The following is a 19934-nucleotide window of genomic DNA, read 5'->3' on the forward strand; positions in this document are numbered from 1 at the left end:
AGTTTGAAAAATGATGTAGTATGTGTAGATTTCTAGCTATTAATATTAAACTGTGAGACTTAATGTTATTTTGTAGGTTTTACTATTCTGGAGCAAAATTAGAAGTTTTTGGATTAACATTTTTATTGTCGACCTTTTCAGTACTGGTTAGTTAATATTACTGTCCCTTGCCTTTTTAAAGTCAAATTGTGCCGGTTAAACATTTAATTTATTCAGACATGGACAAGTTCTTTTAATATGCATATTACCAAAAATGTTGAATGTAGAATGTGATGGTGTATGACTGTGTAAGGGAATAAAATACATCTTGTGTTTTTGCTCAGGATACTGAATCTCTGTTTGCTTGTATTTTCATACTAACAGGATACGAAAGTTGGATACTAGGCTTAGTAGAAAAACTATTCCAATAACAGATATATACATTAACCATAACACCATAGTACTACATTTGTGTTATAATTGTATGGCTTGGTAAAACTATATTTCACTATATTTATGCTTGTTGGTATATGCTTATCATATAAAATTCCTTATGTAAGTAGAACAGAGTCATCTAAAAACAATATTTGCAAAAACAGTTAAATGTTAAATTAATTTTATTTGTTTATATACTTCCAAAAAAAATTAAAAGATGATTAAAAATAGTTTTCATATGAAACTTTATAAAAATAATTCCATATTTTTAGCCCTTGTGGTGAAACTTTAATAAGAAGTTGTATTAATACATTTATTTTTGAATAAAGTAATTTTGGCATTTCAGGCTTCAGCCCCTAAAATGAAATGGCAACATGATATACTGGAGTTTGTAAGAAAAACCCCAAGAACTGAAACTTCAAAGCAAGATCCAATTGAACATCTAATGCCAGCAATTTCAAGAAGTGATGAAACTTCTACTTTTAATACTGTGCAAACTAGGGATGATGAAGATCCAGCAATCTGGAAGAGCAGTATGAAGCAGGCTAAGGAGTTGAAGAAAAAATATGATGGTTTGGTTGTGATCACTGAACCAAATTTGATTCCATAAACTTGAAGGGAATTCATGTATAGATGGAATGGAGAAGCTACAGTGTTGAAGCATCAGGAAGGAATAAAACCATTCAGCAAGCATCTCAGAAAAAAAAATGAATGAACATTTTTCATCGAAGGCACACAATATATGTGCAATGCAATTGAAAGATCATGCAGATTACACAGTTACCAAATGCCTAGATAAAATAAACTAAAAATATATCAGCTCTGCATGTAAAGTTTTTAATACAATCTATAGTGTAGCAAAACAAAGCAGGCCATTTTCTGATGTTGAAGATGAGATTGAGCTACAAATAAAAAAATAGGTTGGACATAGGAGTGGAACTCCATTCTCAGAAAACTACTGTTAGAATAGTTGATCATGTTGCAAAAGAAATTAAAAAGTGAAATATTTACTAAATCAATTGAACAAAATTTAAAACTCATCATTGACGAAGATTCAACCATAACTTTTTACACATCTCAAAGTTTACATGATGCAGGATTTAATAGTATATTTTTGAAAAATAATTTGGTAACATTCTGCTCAGATGGTGCAAGTGTAATGCTTGGCCACAGGTTAGGGATGAGTACTAAACTTAAAAATGATTTTCCTGACACCATAATTTCGCATTGCTTAAATCACTGCTTGCAACTGGTTTTAGATAATTCTATTGCTGATGTAAAACAAGTGAATCACTTTAAAGTGTTCATAAATAAAATCTACACAATCTTTCACCAATCAAACAAAAACCAAATGAAATTTTTCAACATTTCAGAAGAAATTGGACTAGAAATTCTGAAGATTGGTAGAGTTTTGGGACCAAGATGGGCTGACTGCAGCCTAATTATCAACACTTGCTCTATGGCATGCTTATCCAGCATTATACAAATATTTTTCTACTGAGAAAAAATATTCAGGAATGGCTAGCTGTCTTTGTAACAAATTCTTCCTGGAGGATTTAGGAATAATAATAGATATACTACAAGAAAGTTTTTTTACTTTCTAATGCCCTTCTAGCCAGAAATTTAAACTTAGCAAGAACTTAAAAGAAAAAAAAAAGTCTTAAGGCATTTGAAATGCTCAAAGAAAGTAGGGAAACCTTTGAAAAGAAAATTGATTAAACAATTGCTTCTGACCCCTTTAGGAATTTTGAGTTTGTTGAAAACCAAAGATGTGTGGGCCTTTCTCATCAAAAACTACTGAAAACATTAGTAAAAAATATGAAAGGCAGATTGATGGATTGTGATCATTTAAAATCAAAAAATAATGCACAAGAAAATGACAATAAAATTAATGAACTGGTAAACATACTTCAGTCAGATTCTTGGAACATTGATGAACTTGTTGTCCCTTGGAAAGCCACTGAAGAAAAATTGTATGAATTTGGTAAGCTCTTTCATCACAAAATCAGCATTGATGATTTCCATGGCTATGTGGAAAATGTCTTACAAAATGACCATAATCATGAGATTACAAGAACTGTACAAAAGGCTAAAATATATTCAGTATTGTTGTTCTTAGTTCTGCAGAAGCAAAAAGAGAGTTTTCAATAATGAATGTCATATATTCAGATAAAAGAAGCTCCCTTACAGTTGAAAATGTGGCAAACCTGATTATAAGATAATTAATTTGATTGGCCTTCCATTAGATTCATGTGAATCCCACTTCTTCATTTCAAATGTGGCTAAGAAAAAAACCACACAACTGATGACAACAGGGTCACACATGGAAGGAATAAAGATTCTGATGATAATCAAGTGGCAACTTGGAAATATTTAAAGTATGATAAATGAATTATTTCAGTAAAATATTCTTATTGTAAAAAAATGGGGGGATGTAAAGCAAGAAAGAACTGGTTGTTAAAATTTTTGAATCCCACCACTGGTTGTTTATGATATAAATTTTACATATGTAATGCCTAGTGTAGTAAATTGCAATTTCTTAATTGGTAGTTTATCTGATATTACACCTTCATAAAACTGTAATAATACTTATTACTTATTTCCTTGCTGGGTCTGCAAGAATGTAATAAAGATAAGAATGAAGTGTATAGTGGTTGTTAATGTATGTTGATGTAGGTATTTGGCACACATTGAGAGTACCAACCAAATGGGGTCAGGTTTATTGTGGTTTGTTTTTTAAAGAATGAAATAACAAATTACCCATAAGAGTGGAGGTAGTGTTAAAACGTATGAGTATGGTTACTGTAATTTTATTATTTCTTGGTTCCATATTTGGTTATTTTGCAGACTTTGTGTATTACTAGTGCTTAAAAAGTTGATAAATAAAGCTACTCAGATGTCAGTATCATTATATTCTGTATGCTGTTAAATTTGAGTAAGGAATGGCATAAGCTTTACATAGGTTAAGATTATATAGATTAAAATTACACACCACTTGTTTTGTGATACATTTGATCAAGACATAGATTATTTTAGATTTAGGTGTGTCATGAAGGATAAAATATTCTAAATGTTAATGTTCATAGTTTTGTGAAAGTGTCTCTCTTCTTTTCTCTTTACAATTTAGACAAGTTATATAGCCTTTGGGCCCATGGACTGAAAGGTTAGTGGTAAAGATCACATGTGGGGTTAAATTTATTGTAAGCCAAGTTGGAAATCTTGATCCCGAGTTAAGTATAAGGTAGCTCTAAAGTTTATTAAAAAAAATAGGTTGTAACTTTCTTGTCAAATTTCATTAATGGAGTTTATATCAAGCTAATACTCACATATATTAAAACATAATGATTGTTCATTTTAAGTAGTAATCTAGCCAAGTATCTACATGTAGTTTCCTACCTTACTGGGGTGACTTGTCAGCTGTTTGCCAACTGAGTGAATGCCAGTTCTATTTCCTTTCTTTTGTTAGCAAAGTAAACAACAAAACCAATATATATCCTGGTTTTATAAGCATATTATGTTGCTCTAAAATTTATTTAATAACCAAATTGAAACTGGAATATTTTTAAATTAAAAGAATTGGAAATGTTAAATTTAACCACTAGATGATACTGGGGAAGATATTGTACACATGTAAAGAGGAGAGCAGTATCCATAGATATCCATGATACTGAAAGACACAGGACTATAATATACCTAAATATATGAACTGAAAAATATAACAAGTTTTGTGAACAGATTATGGTGTGTATAAGAAGGTAATTGTTTTTGCTAAATCTTAATTTTGTTCTTTTATGCAGAGTTCCCTGTCATCAGAGGAATGTCATACAATCAATATAAAAAACAGTTTTGATATTTGATGCACAACTTTCATTACATATTATGTTTTAATATCATTGAAGAAATAAACCTGTTATTAATGAAATCATTGTTTGAATTATGAAGCCATCAGGCTGCCACTGAATGACAAGAAATTTCCTGAATGTATTACACCGTTCATGAAGTTGTATTTTTATCCTTAATTATGTCTTGCCTTAACAAATCCTGAGTCGAAACCAATCTTGGTTTATGATCTTTAATCATTATGGACTTTGAACTTTCTTAACAACATATACTTATTAACAATGTGATAAAAGCTATCTTAGTATTGTACTAGAAATTATGCAGCTTTGTCTCAAAATATAACTTTTTTTTTTTTCCCTTCAGTTCCTCTAGGTGTAACAGATGAAAACTTCTACAAGAACATATTCACTGGACCCTCTGGACCCATTCCTCCAGCAGTTCCCAAACAAGATAGAGGTAACTTTAGAAACTGTTAAAGTTTCGAAGACATTCATGCTTGTTAACATTTTATGGTTGATCTGTAGTTATTCTGAAGGTTGCAATGCTAGACTTTTAGTTGATTGTTTTCAATTGTTTTTCAGTTTTAAACTCATTTAATAGCAACAATCTTTGCCTTTTGTGGTTCAGTTGCAAGTCTGAGGGTTATTATAATGCTGAAAATAGGGTTTTGATATTTATGAGCATATTGATAGCCAGGTGTCTAGGTTTCTACTTAATAACAAACAAGTAACAAGTTATTTTTTTATAAAATATAAAAAAATGTTTTTATTTAGAGGATAATATTCATATTATTTGTGTAAAACTTCAAATGAAATGCTTTCATGATTAGTATTTCAAATACAAAACTTAAAATCTTTATTCTGAAACTGTTGATAGTCTCAAAAAAAGAACATATTTCATTGTTTTGGCATCATCCAGAGAAGTAAAAAATATAAGGCATGTTAAATTATTTTTACCTTTGTAATTATTTCTGCCCATCATGTTATTCAGATAAGCCAAAGCAGTAGTTTTCATCATATAATAACCAGTAAGGCTTTTATATTTGGCTATAGAAGAATACTTATTTTTATTTTTCAACTTTGCCAGAAATGTCAGCTTTCTGTTCAGTGTCTCTAGACCCTCGTGTTCCTTGTTTATCCTGTTAAATCTTTCAGCAGTGTAAAAAGCAAATCACTATTTTCCTTGATTTATGAACATGAGGATAAGATTATTCAAATATTAAATAAAACTAAAGATACACACTAAATGTAATAAAACATGTTTACAAAGTTGAATGTGGTTGGTCATACATCAGTAAAACTAAAAGAACTGTAACATTTAAAATGAATAAACATTTTATAAATGTTAAAAATAATCAAATTAAAAATTCATTGGTTGAAAACATAAGTTTTACCAGTCTGATTATTTAGTTAGAGAAAAACCTATTTTAGCTCAATCAAATCACCTGATAGCTAGAAGTATTATAGAATCTAGAGAAATAATGAATACAATAAAAACAATCATAATGTTTTGAAGAACATTGTCAGTTTAGCAGGTCAAAGTTTGTTGATGGCATAACATTCTTTAGGTTATGTTATATGTAAACGATAGGGTAATTGATTACATGATCAATTCTGAAAGGTATAAATTTGTAAAACTGTCTCATATTCTGCAGTCTTGAGGATGACTGATACTTCAGACATATAGAATGTTTATTTGAGACTATTGTTGATCATGTATTGTAATTACTTTTATTCAATTATTGATTGATAATGATTTTCTTCATTTTAGGTGACAAAAATGGCAGAAAAAGTAATCCTTTCTGGATCAGTAAACTTTTAGGTTTCAAATTTACACCTACGTATCAAAAGCCAAAACATTAAATATAGATAATATTCTTAATGAACAGTTTTTCACTCATAAATATTTTAGATTTTTTTTTCTTGTTTGTTTTGTAATCCTTGACACCAAAAAACAGTTTCACTCAGATATCAACTCTGTTTGACAAACAAGATGCTAGGGAAAGGAAAGAATAATTACTGAGGGTAAAAGTGAACATGTACAGCTTAACAGAACTAAAGTGTTTGTTTTTGTTTTTACTTTGCTTTGGTTATTAAAGTTTAGAAACAGTGACTATATGAATACATTTGTTAATTTCAGTTAGTGTTATTTGATGCAAGTAGTATTTGCATGTATGAATGAATGTTGACACCACCTTTTCAGTGTACTGTCTTTGAATTACAAAAGTTTAATATGATATTTTCAGTTTGTATAGAGAAACGTGTTGACTTGAAACTGACAGATACATGTTCAATCTAATATAATATGTTCCTGTATTTGTTATTTCCAGAATCTCCCCAGCTATCACCAGGAACTCTCACTCCAGGTAATACCAGTGGAATGTCAGAAGCAGAAGAAAATGATGAAGGAAACATGTGGAAATGTTCTGAGTGTACCTTCCATAATCACCCTGCACTAGATAAATGTGAAGTGTGCGAGATGCCACGTGTGATTATAGGTAACCATAGTGGATTTTACTCTTTGCCAGTTCCTGCAGCTCCTTGTTATTGTCACAAAGTTTGTCATCCTAATTCTCTCTAGATTTTTATATTCCTTCCCCTTCATGATTCTAATTCATGTTTTATATTTATTAATTTGGGATTTTATGGTGGGGGCATCTTTGCTATGGCAGTAGTTCTTGTTTGTATGTACCCATATCTTGACCACATCAGATCATGTACAAATGAAAAGTTACTCATTTGGCTAGCTTCCTCATCCTTTAATTTGTCCTTATTTATATATTATATAGGCATATTTATTGTGGGAAATTCCCTTTATTAATGCCCTCTTGACTTTTATGGTTTAAAGATTTCAATCTTGAATTTTTCAACAACTGTTCATCCAGCATTGTATCTTAATGGTGAGTTTTAGCCTAAATTCTGGCACATTTTAAAAGAAATATGTAAAACTCACAGAAGTTTTTTTTTTTTGACATCCATTTCAAGAAATTTCCCTTCAATATTTTTGTTAAAGTTAATTATTGTAAAATGCTTCATTAGGCTAGTTAATGATGGATAATGATTAAGATAAGTTATGTTTAATTACATGAGAACTGATATATTTTGTAGCTTCTTGAGATAATGGTAATTTTAATAGATCTTTCAAAGCATTGTTTTTTCATTCAGAAATATTTCAAAATATCATAAATCTTTATTTTCTACTTTCAGTTAAAATAACAGATTTACAATAACATACCACATTTTATAATAAAGTAAAAAAAACAGATGTTGCAAGCTTCACCAGGTGCAATTGGTGGAAGGTTTAATGTGTGGTGTACATGTACTTGTAAACATTACCTATAAAAAAAAGTTCGACTAGAGCCATTTTAAGATGAATATTTAAAAGGACTTTGGCTTCCTTTTTTTCATTTCTTTTTACCACTGATTAGAATTGCTTGCAAGAAATTTTCCTTATTACTTTTGTAACAAATTATTTTATCTTTGAGAATGCTGCTATGTTGAGAAAGATGACTTTTTTTAAAAAAAAACGTAATAGCAGTATAACAATCATGTTATCACTGAAGCATTGGTTGAAAACACAATTATAATAAATGATTCAGTGACAATGATTAAGAAACATTTGACTTGTTTAGTCTCAATATGTGAGCTCTCATTTTCACTAAACTTGTGACAGTTATGACCCCATGAAACTACAAATTCTATAATTCAGAATGTACTAAGCATACTTTTATTTAATATTACAAGTCCATTATGTACCAAAAATCAGTATGTTTACTAAACGTTTATCTGTGAACTGACAAAACCTTCACCGAATTTGTCTGAATAAAAGGTGATTTTCATGCTAAGAATAAAAATACTTATTTTCATCTAATAGTTTTCATATTATTTGTATACCTTGTAAAAGCTTCCAAATGAATGTCAAAAGAAGCAAGTTAAAAAACTAAAGGTTTGTGAAAAGTTTTTAAAACTAAAATATTACTGGGAATTACCAGTAATATTTGGAAACTCAACAGAGAAATTAAGAATACATTTTATGATTGATTTTATGTTTGTTCGTTAGTTTTTACTTTTTGTTATCTCTTGTTTATATGAGCATGTACTCCAAAATATTTGACTTGTTTTAAAGAAAATCAGTTTTTATTGTAATTCAAAGTTATTGCTAATTATGATTTTTAATTATTGCAACAATTAAAATGTAGTAGCCCTCGTGTGAACCCGTCAAGTACAGATTTGTTGAACACGTCTCTCCTTTCCTCTGCAGTCTTAATAAATCACATTTTCTGCTGATTAATAATGTGAATAAGCTGATGGATATATGCTGGAAAGTTTTCATGATACTTTATTGAAAAGGAAAACATTTAATAAACAATATCGTAAAACAAAAATCTTGTTCCTATAACAAATTAGTTGGTATGAACAATCAACTTGATTGTTGTACAGTCAGCTTACATGAATCCTTTTTACATCGTGATGCTAAACCATAACAAAGTGCATTCTGTAAGGTATTAGTTATGAACATTCATTTCTATATGGTTGTGAAATTAATTAATGCAAAATATTTCCACATCTTGACATTCAACCTTAACAAGGTGTGTGTAATGCACCATTGATCTTCTATATGAAAAATAATAATAAAACAACTTAACCAACTGTGTACTGAAAGTTTGTAACAGAATGTTGTGCATTTTGTTCAATTTATTCCCACTGTTTGCTGTACTTAAGTTTTGTTACAACGAGTTACTGGTAACGACATCTTTCACTTAATGCTAGAATTATTTAGCTACAATTATACTGTACTTAATTTTGTTTCATAGAACTGAAATCATAAACATAATGCTTTATCAAGTATATAATTTTCTAAGAAGACTACAGAATGTAGGAAATGGTTTTTATATTTTTATTTACTTAAGTCAGAAACAAAAGGTTATTCCATGAACTTAATATACACCCTACCATTTGTATGTTGGTTATGTAAATTGTTTATTACTTCTGTATCATTGCTTAGTAGTCCACTTTTATGTATATAGTTTGAAGGATTATAATATATAGAAAACAGCTAGACCATAGTGGATACCACAGTGATTATAAATTTAAATTTTTTTATTGATTACCTGAAGTCTCCAGTTAGTTTCATGCTTCAAGTTTATAGTAATGTATAAAAGAAAACTGTGTATGAATGTTTATTAATAGCTATAAAGCTTTTGTGTATAACTGTTTCTTTTTTATTTTGTTTTTTGCCTGCTGGTGAGATGACAACAATAGTAAGTAAAACTTGTTTGTACAATGTGCATTTAAAATGAGACCCTGATATCAAAAGTGATTGTTTTGAAGTTTGGATTTCATAGAGTAATTAACTTTTAGGTTTATAATAGTGCAATCAAGATGTATCTAGGATGGCTGGTACAGTATTAATACTTTTACTAATAAAGCAGAGAACAATGTTTTAATCTTCATAGGTTGTCTTCAGGTCAAAACCTGAAGTATAAGTGTTAATACCCATACAAGCCATCCTGAGATATATTTTTACTTCAAGTGGGTTTCTCGTCATCACGAAATGCAGTGAAGAGTTATCTCATTTCAGTTGTTATAGTTATCCCTTTCTGAAGTTATTAAAAACAGGTACATCCTAATTAAAAGCATACATAACATATGTTGTATTATTTTTGTTAGAGATGTGTTTATTGTCTTTGTTAGTTTTACCATTATACATTTATGATTTTTTTATATACTTTTATTTATTTATTTCTTCATTTTATTTAACCCTAAAGGTCAACCACTGTACTACAGCCACTGTGATATGGGGGGTGGGCCAGGCCCTCGACAGGGAGTGGGCCACGTGCAGATCCATATAAGACAAAATCCTTTCCCAAACCAGAACTCTGTGGGCAAAAGTTTGGAGTTACGTTTCACTCACAGATTAGGAGTCATACGTAGATAGCATTTGGTGGTTCAGCATAGCAGATACAGACAACTTGACTTTGCAGTGTTAATGGTGTTTCTCATAGGAGTTCAGCACCCTCGTAAACCACTGAATCAGTCTTCCATTTGAAATAAGTAATTATAGATAGGAAAGTAAATTCTGATTTTATGTTAATTATCTGACTGAATAACAAAAATCAGTGAACTCAGGCTCTGAAGCCAGTTTCCCAGTTAAGCACTAGTCATAGACTTTTTCTTTTAGGGAGAGAAGTCTGTGTACACTCAGCAAAGAAGAAGAATTGTGTGATAATCTGATGATATTGATACATTTCATACTCTCTCTCTCCCTTTTTTTTTTAAAGGAAATGGTAAAAACTGAATAAAGTTTTGTAATATAACAGACCACAAAAGAATTTAGACTTTTTAAGCAAAGTTTTTCATGTTCAAGAACAAGCTATCTGTACAGATGACTAACACCAAACAACCAACAACTATATCATCAAGTGGGTTTATCCACAAAAGTTGTGCACTTGTAGAAAGGAAATTCACTGATGGGAGCTGTATAAAATTTGGTGAGCAAAATAAATTGTAAAAGCTTAGCCACCTGGACTGTTACCAGTATTTTAATGTATAGTCATTTAGATGATTAGTGAAATATGTCCATAAAGATTCTACTAAGGTGCTCTTCAAATAAACTTTCAAAATCTACTTGATGCAGGTAGTCTTCCAGTGTGGGATATATATATATGTATATATATGCACTTCCAAAGTAGGAGTTATAGTAAAATAATTTACCTAGAGAGTTGGCATTTTGTTGAGAAAAATAGATGAATTTATTGGCAGATGTGTACTAGCTGAAACCCAGAAACTGCCCTGTTAAAGAAACTCAAGGATAAGGGAAAACAAAGCTAGAAGAATGTAAAAGTTGACTGACTGTATTGCACTATGTTATTGATGACATCATCTTATATAATCAACTTAGTTTAATGAGCCTTCCTTCCTTATTGAAAACAAAAAAATAAAACTACAGTATCCTAATAGTAGCTGCATGAAAATACAGAGAATTACTCAAAGAAAGCATTTACAAGAGGCGTTCACAAAGTCTGAATGGGAAAAAAACTTAAAAGTGATTAGTTCTAGCTAATGAGAAGACACATCCATAATAAGCAGCAACAGAATTTAAAAAAAAATTAAAATAATTCTTATGTTAACAACAGAATTTGAGAACAAGTAGATGTCATTTTACCAGCTCTGTCCAACAGTGTAAATTACCAGTAGGAAAGGAATTGCCAATATTGTAATACAAAAGTATCTAATAGAAAGGAGAAGCTAGTTTAACAGTAAGTGAAAACTTTCAAATATATATAAATAAGAGAAATCCAAAAAACTGTTTGTAATGAAGAGCCTAATATTTATCATGGACATACCTTTAGACTGATCAGTTGGCACCTGGTACACAGTTCTAACAACTAGAAAACAGCCTGCAGTGACTGGACATATAATACATCATAAATATAGACAAGATGGGTATCTGCTGGCACACAATAGTATCCTAGTAGTAAACAGTCTTTAAGTGCTACCGGATGTGTAATACATGGAATTAAACAAGATAGACATCATCTGGTACACCATTTACAGGTACTGTAGTAAGGATCCTGAAGTATTGTTGGATGTTCTGTACATCAAGATGTAGACAACATAGTTGCTAACATACAGTATGTCTGTATAGTGATAATTCCTTTTATGTTTGGCTTCATGACTGTTGCATGTGCAGAAAGACATGTATCTCACGTGCCTTTGTAAACCCCTTTGTGTTTGTAAAACCTGGCTAGGAAATTAAAGTGTTCAATGTGGGAAAAAAAAGTGTTGCTTATTGGAAATTTTAATGAAATAAACTAGTTTGTCAGTTTCAGAAGTAATACTTTTATAGCTTGTGGTACTTCTGTCTTATCAGTAAGTATTTCAGAAATGATAAGAAATTGCATGGTAAACTACATGTTTTATGTATTTATAAAAGAACTAACCAACAAGCCATTTATTTAATTCTAGGAAGGGTTTGGAATCAAGTACTGTCTAATGTAATTTCATGTATAAACATTGTCATGAAATTTGATATACAAATGATATGGATAGAAGAGAGTTTGTTATTGGTGAAGAAAACTGAACTACAAATGTTTGAATTATTGTGACCTAAATGCAGCATAATTTTGAGTGATTTGGCCTGTGATGATGAGTAAGATAATATAACCTTATGGTTTTTGGTAAATTCACTTGTATCTGACAAAGTTCTACCTATTTTAAAATGATGTACTTGAAATGATTTTTTTTAACATTTTTCTTCCCTTCTACTCTCTCTGCCAGACTTGTTATAATAAGTTACACAGGGCAATATATGTAAAGATATAGTTGTGGTAAAACTTCGTTCCTTGATATCCTGATTTGATAATCTTGTTACTCAAAAGATACATTTTATTAGGCATCCCACCAATGAATATCTATGGTTATGATAGATGACATTCATTCATAAGTAGACAAACTTATCCAACACACTAAGCTATTTCCATGAAGCATTACTGTAATGACTTTACCAGAAACATATCAGTATTATATAAGCAGTGTTTAACATGCTCCACTAGGATTTCTCTCAAGTGTATATTGGTTTAACCAACAATCTTAATAGTAATACAAAATTAGAAGTAACTGTCATTTCGTAGATAGCCACCACAACTATTATCAAAATTGATTATCCACCAAGTTTGCTGAAATCAGATGTGAAAAATTCTTTTGCTGGAAAAAAAAAATACTAATGGTAGTTGCTGAAATATGTATTGCATTATTTGTTTTTTTTGTTAATGCAAAACTGAAATTAATATTTGAGGCTTCTTTTAATTGGCTGATCATGTGACAGCCAACCAATTACAAAACTTCTTTTGAAATCAAATATCTAAATGCTTGAAAATTTACAAACTCCTTAGAGTGTAACTGGGGAAAATTAAAAAGAATAAACGTAGAGGTATACTTTAAATATTTTTACATCCACCATAATGGTGTTGTGTTTTGCCCATTTGTTTAGAATTACTAGAATGGATATTTTACTTTTACGAGCCTAAATTGGATACAGACAGTAACTGATGAAATTGTCTTGTGTAAAAACTGTTAGAAGTGAGAACATTGGAGGTGTATTAAATGTCACAGACTCCAAAATTATTTTCAGTCTTATAAGGAGGATGAAATCATGGATCAGGTAATTTAAGGTACAAAATCAGTGTCTTATTAACTAAACTATTATATGCTGTTACATTAACATGCCTCTTGATTAGCTAAAATGTACTAAAAAAAATGGTTGTCTCAAATTTCAGCAAGGTCTATTGTGGTAAACAGAGGTTTACAGATGAACATGACTAGTATTCCATATCTGTTTTTTTAAAAGACTTAGTATGTAAATGATTGATCAGTAATTTGCCCTAGTGGAAACTGATTTACACTGGCATTTCCTCCATATTTCATGAAATGACTAGTTTTTTTTCTTTACTGGTCTAATAATTGCAATTATAAACACTTATATGGTAGTATCTCTATTTATGAAATGGCCAGTTTGTATGTTAGATGGTCTGTGATTTTATCATTGGGATACAAGTGAAGATGGCAACAATTGACAAAAGCCTAGTTTTTACTGATCATCCTAGCAGTAAATAAGGTGAATAATGCTTCAAAATTGATGTACAATGCAACAGAGAGCACTTAAGCCCCCAAAATTCATGGTCTAGGACCCCAGAACCAAACAAAAGTTTGTTCTATTCTCATTCCTGCATCACAGTGATTTTGAACATAAGCTTCATGCCAATGTAATTGACATCTTTTACACTGTTTGATAATATTAGACACTGTAGTTGACTGAATTACCTTCAAACTTAAAGATGGCATAGAAAAAGTAAAAAATTCTGTTTTTGTTGTTTCAATATTCTTTTAGTTTGTTGTCTGTACTGTGCTTTGTTTAACAGAGTTTTAATGAAATTTGCCATCCAAAAACCTTAGATTTTTTGTTTCCAACTAGTTGCTTCAAACTTTTATTCAAAATCCATCACAAATAAAAGCTTTTAAAATTTATGAACTTTCAATTAACCAACTTTTCTTTAACCCTTTCACTATTTGTGAGCCTTGGGCATTTGATGACATTTGTATGTTTATACATATGCATCTATTACATCTCTCAGTGTGAAGAACTGTTCAGAAGTACTGGATGAAATCACTCAGTTTTCATCTAAGATACATAAATGATGTTAACAGTAATTACTGTGATTAACTGCAGCATGATAGTATTTTTTCTTAAGTTTTATGTGTGACTAATAACTCTTAAGGATCTTGTAAGTGACAAAGTTAATATAATATTGACTAGTTGCCTTCCCTCTAACCTATCAACCTTAAAATTAGGGATGGCTAGAGGACAAAACAGAGGGGATTATACTAAATAAACAAATCAGAAATATATTGTCACATTTTCCCAAAATTAGTTTCAACATTTTGTTTTCTGTTTTTTACTTAACAGTTTAGGAGTGTTGATGCATGCAGTTCTGATTTATTTAACAAAGTGCTTTTGTTCAAGTTGTTAAAACTGGTGTTTCTATTAACTTTGAGTGTGGACATTATTTTCTGATTTTTTTATCTTATTAAAAATATTGGTTTTTACATATTGTGTATAACTGTGTAAATTTTAAGAAATTTAAATCTTGATTCATAAATTTAATAACTTATTTTTGTTATTAGAAATGAAACTGTTAAATGGATTCTATAATGCTAAGTTTATAAATGTGTATATTTGAAGGGGTATATAAACTACCTGTTCTTCAGATAGCTGCCTGTTTAAACAGTGTGGCTTTTTTTTTTTTTTTCAGAGTAACTACATGACAAGTAAAATTAACATTGTGGAAAAGATTTTCTTGGAGAATAGGTGTACTATTTTGCTTTTGAGATGCAGCAATAAAAACAACCAGGTCATGTTTCGTTTCCAGATCAAGACAGAAAAAGAATTTGTGTGTGAACACTAGTGAATAAACAAAAACAAAAACTAAGTCCAAGTTTTAGGTAAATGTGGTAATTTTTACTCTTGAACTAATATAGAAACTTCTGTGAATGTACAGCAATGTTTTGATAACCATAGGTGTATGCATGAAATAATATTCGTAGAAAAAGATTTTATATTATTTTTATGTATTGTGCTTTTATTATTTCAAAATTTTAACCAGCAAAATCAAAGTTTACTTGTAGTAGTTGCCTTGTGTACCTTACATTGTTGTCTTGTTGCTTCACGTTCTTCAGGTTTGTCACAAAGTAGCTTTGTTACAAGTATAAAATTATAATAGATGTTTTATGCCATGATTTTGATTTTAGTAACTTTTTAATGAAAGTTTCACAAATATAATTTTTAGTTTGTCTTTTTTCAACCCTAACTTCTAAAACTTAATTCGTTTTAGATGCAGAAAATTATATATACAAGTTGATATTAGAAATACATTATTTAAATTGAAATGTTTGAGTTAAACATTTTAATTGTGATATGTTTGTAGCTGTGTAATTATGTTGGTACTATATAATTTTTGATCCAAAGTTTATCTTAAGATTGGTATGCAGTAGGTGATGAAAGGTATTGTACTTAAGTAGTAATTTATAAAAGTGAGGAAGTGATGTTTGGCTTATTTGTTGATGGTTTGGGGTTTGTTTGTTTTTAATAATATATTTTATACAATAAATTCACTTTGCAATTTCATTATAACCTCAGTGCCCCTTATTTTTTGAGAATTAACAGTTTAATTTGTTTATATTTTCAAAAATTATTTTCTTGGATAAGTTTTAAAACTGATACAAGCTTGCATAAAAAAAAAAAGAAATGCCATTATAGATAAAGACTGATTGAACTTAATAAGAATATTACAAGATTTTAAAGAACAGAGTATTTAGCAAACATTTCATGTAGCATACAAGTTGTAAAATGTTTATGAAAGTGTAATTAGATATATTAATTGTGAAAATTGATTAAAATATGCACAATACATGTATAAATAGCATTAACTTACAGGAAGTGCTAAAGAAAAATAAATGTAAAAATGTACTAATGTAATGTATTTGAATGAGAATTGTATTTTACAGCCTTAGACATTTGTATATGTGTGTATGTGTAAAATATGTTGAAGACAAATTGCCTTTTTTCTCTTTCAGAAATTTTGGTTGATATGTATTGATAAAGGAAGTAATTACAGCTGTAGCTAACCTACATGAAAAATGAATGTAATTTATGTATATGTAGTATATAACTGTGTGATAGGTGTAGATGACAGTGAATATCTAGGTAGTTGTTAGTAAGACATGATAATAGAAGTGGTTGGAAATCTAAATCTTGTGAATTCTTGAATCTTTTGTGATGGCACTTTGACTACTATTATTTACTTAAAAACCTCTACAATGTACAGTGTGTGAGTTTTCTTTAAAACTTGTTTGACAGGTGTTCCAAATGATGTTAATGTTCCATTGTAAGATTTCCATTTTCTGTGAGCATCTGTAAATAGTATTTTTCTGGTTATTGTACTGTCATATATCTGGGTTAAGGAACATGAAAGTTTAACAAGAATTATTAACAAATGACCACAGAGAAACTCCACACTGTTTTTGTTTTACCCTTGGCAAAATATTTATAATTGGGCTATCTGTTCATAAAACAGGATACAAACTTCCAAAATGTTTTGAATTTAATGTTATAGCTCATGTCACTTATTTTGTTTTCCTAGTGCAGTAGAATTTGGAAATAACCATAAATCCAACTGGGAATCTTTATTTGCATTCCCACTTGTAGAGAAATATATATGTAAAAACAGCTCGTTTGGGTTGAGAAAATATTTTACATAGAGGAGTGAACAACGTTTGAACTTTCTTCAGTCATCGTCAGGTTTAGGTGATGACGATGACCGAAGAAGGACGAAACGTTGTTCGCTGCTCTACGTAAAATATTTTCTCAACCCAAACGAGCCATTTTTATATATATATTTATTTGCATTCAATAACTTGTTTTGGTAATCTTCTGAGCAAACATGGTTGTAGAGGGTGCTGTATTATTTTTATGTAAGTGTGTTTTCTCTAATATTACCGAGTATTTTCATTTTCCTTTTGTCCAATAATTTTCTGTCTGTTAATATACACTTTTTGACATATCCTAGCAGACCAGTAACTCCTTGAGTTGTGAAGAACTTGTATAGTTCTTGTAGTCTGTGAACATGTGCTTGTATTAAATAGTAACATGTGTACTTTCAAATTATGAATGTGTGAAAGTAGCTTTAAAACTTATAAAACATGCATAAAAAGTTGTGTAAATTTAGTAGAAAATTTATTCAAAATGTAAATCTTTATGATATATAGGATTGAGATGTATGATAGACGTTTTTGATTATTAAAAGTACAAAAAAGTGACAAGTGTTCCTTATATTAATAAAACACATTTTTCACAAGGGATAAGCTTGAAATTAGTTTATCCTCTGTATAATTAGTGTTTGGTATTTTGTTTGTTTTAACGTTATAAGGATATGACACAAAGTGTGGTCAGAACTGCTGGAACACATAAAACAAGAAAATATTTTGATATGAATCACATTTAGCAAAAAATATAACTGTTTTTAAATAAAATTGTATTTTATCAAGCAGTTAGTGTTTAAACTATTAAATTAGTATATAATTATAATCAAATATGAATTGTTGGCTTACATTTATTGATTATGTTCAGATCTGTTTGCTAACATAGTTTTAAAAGAAATGTACATATATTCTAGGAAAGTCAAAAACTATGAGGTGTTACATGTTATTGTTCCATAACTGACCAGAGGATGAAATTATAAGTATTTTTCAGTACCCTAATCTTTCATATATGCACTATGCACTTGTACACTTTTAAGTTCAACTTGAGATGGAACAGTTGTGATTGATTTAAATCCTTTCCATTGAAAAAAACAATCTGGCTAGAAAAGTGTACTTTTGAGATTCATTATCGTGAGATGTAGAAATGAAATGCTTTTAGTGATTGTTAATATTTTGTGAAAATAATACAAAAAATGTGTGTTAATTACATTTTGCTAGGCAATTGAACCATACATTTATATATATGTTGTTTTTTTATTTCTGTGATTGTCTGATCCAGTTTATGATAATTAGTGAGATTTTGTTTCATTGAACAGGAATTAGAATTTTCCTTATTTATGAATAACTGCTTTTCAGTAATTCTGTAAAACTTAATATGCATCTCAATAAATATTGAATTTGGGGCCAAAATAATTTAGAGAATGCTGTACTAATAAAGAAAAATATAGCTTTGATATTGCAGTTCAACAGTATCATTGGAGTTTCCTCTGTTGGAGTTCCTAAAGCCAGGTTATTGTGTTCTTTATCATTTCGGTGAAATTGTACAATAAGAAATGCTGTTAAAAAGTGGATGTTTTATCATAAATAGGGTGTTTGCCCTTTTATAGTTGGTAACTTTTAACTGAAAATACAGTTGTCAGTTATCAGTCTTGTTTTTTCAAAACTCCTTAAAAATTCCACTCACATTAGTTCCATTAAATTAAGAGTTTTATGTGTACTAATTAATACAATGTGGTTGCAAGATTAGCATCTATTGAAATTTACTGCATAACACCCAGCAGGTTAAGCAGTTTTATAGTTACTCTGGTCGCTCAGATATTTCTTGCTCAACAATGTTAACAATGATGTTATTTATCAAGGATAATGAAAATGTAAAGATTTAAAACTTTGTTTAGAAGCAGCAACATTAGTTAATGAAAGATAAAATGAGGTATTGTTCACTGAAAATAGTCTTGAATAGAATTATCATTTATGATGCATGATGATCATGTATTTTAAATTTAAACAATGGACTACCTTGTGTCCTTTGGTACTGTATACTAGTCCATTAAACAGTTGAGTCTACAAGTTTCTCTTACCCTGTTTTATGATACTTCAGTTTTCATTTAAAATAATTCCGTGCATGTGTTAAATCTACCTTTGTAAGAAAGGTTTTCTTAACTGGAACTTTGCTAAAGCTTGTTAGTGGAAGTAAGTCACAACTACTCGTTTTGTTGGTGACTGACTGTCTTGTTCTATGTAATATATATATTAAGAAGACAATACAATGTCTTATGACAGAACTGGGAAGAGATATTTCTTTGTGAATGATGATTTCCATGTAAATTTGTTACTTTTTGTAGAATAATTGTATCATAAAAGATTGAAATGTACCAGTGGAGCCAACATCTTGGATAAGAAGTTCCAGTCTTAAGTGACTGTTTTGTTTGGTTCTGAAATATATAAATTAAACTTGTATTTATATAATCGAACAAGGTGTAATATTTGAAAAATGTATAACTGTGTATGCATTATTCAGAATAAATGCTTGAATAATTTTCAACAGAATGCATGATGAACATTTTAAGCAGAGTGCAGTTAAAAAATTACTAAAACATTGAAAATTTTATACAAGTGACTTTTCAACATTAACTTAAATACTAATGAAATAGTATGCATTAAAAAGCTGTACAATAGTTGTGTATCTAATTTATGTAATTGTTAAATATATAAATGTCATGAATCATTTATTCTTTCAATAAAAACTTGATTTATCAGAGAAAACTACAAAAAATCGTGGCATGTGTGTGTGTATACACACACACACACACACACTTCATAACTCAACAGTACGACCATCTAAAGTTCATTTTGCTAGGAACTAAA

At 29.7% G+C, this 19934-nt stretch overlaps 1 protein-coding gene across 15 annotated transcripts in view; it reads left to right on the forward strand.

The window, feature by feature from the left end:
• Positions 1-16057, forward strand: part of Tab2 (TAK1-associated binding protein 2) — a 79059-nt gene extending 63002 nt beyond the window's left edge. For 7 of the 15 annotated variants that reach the window (XM_076448717.1, XM_076448726.1, XM_076448722.1 and 4 more), the window contains 4 exons: positions 4618-4710; positions 6584-6751; positions 10022-11810; positions 15065-16057. In XM_076448717.1, coding sequence (XP_076304832.1) covers positions 4618-4710; positions 6584-6751; positions 10022-10191 — 431 coding nt within the window. In that variant the 3' untranslated portion in view covers positions 10192-11810; positions 15065-16057. Of the gene's footprint in view, positions 1-3541; positions 3578-4617; positions 4711-6583; positions 6752-10021; positions 11811-15064 lie in introns of all 15 variants that reach the window. The other 8 variants (XM_076448730.1, XM_076448729.1, XM_076448731.1 and 5 more) reach the window with 5 other exon arrangements.
• Positions 16058-19934: the final 3877 nt, after the last annotated feature.

This window comes from Tachypleus tridentatus, chromosome 8, assembly GCF_004210375.1.
Source record: "Tachypleus tridentatus isolate NWPU-2018 chromosome 8, ASM421037v1, whole genome shotgun sequence".
Taxonomy (NCBI): Eukaryota; Metazoa; Arthropoda; class Merostomata; order Xiphosura; family Limulidae; genus Tachypleus; species Tachypleus tridentatus.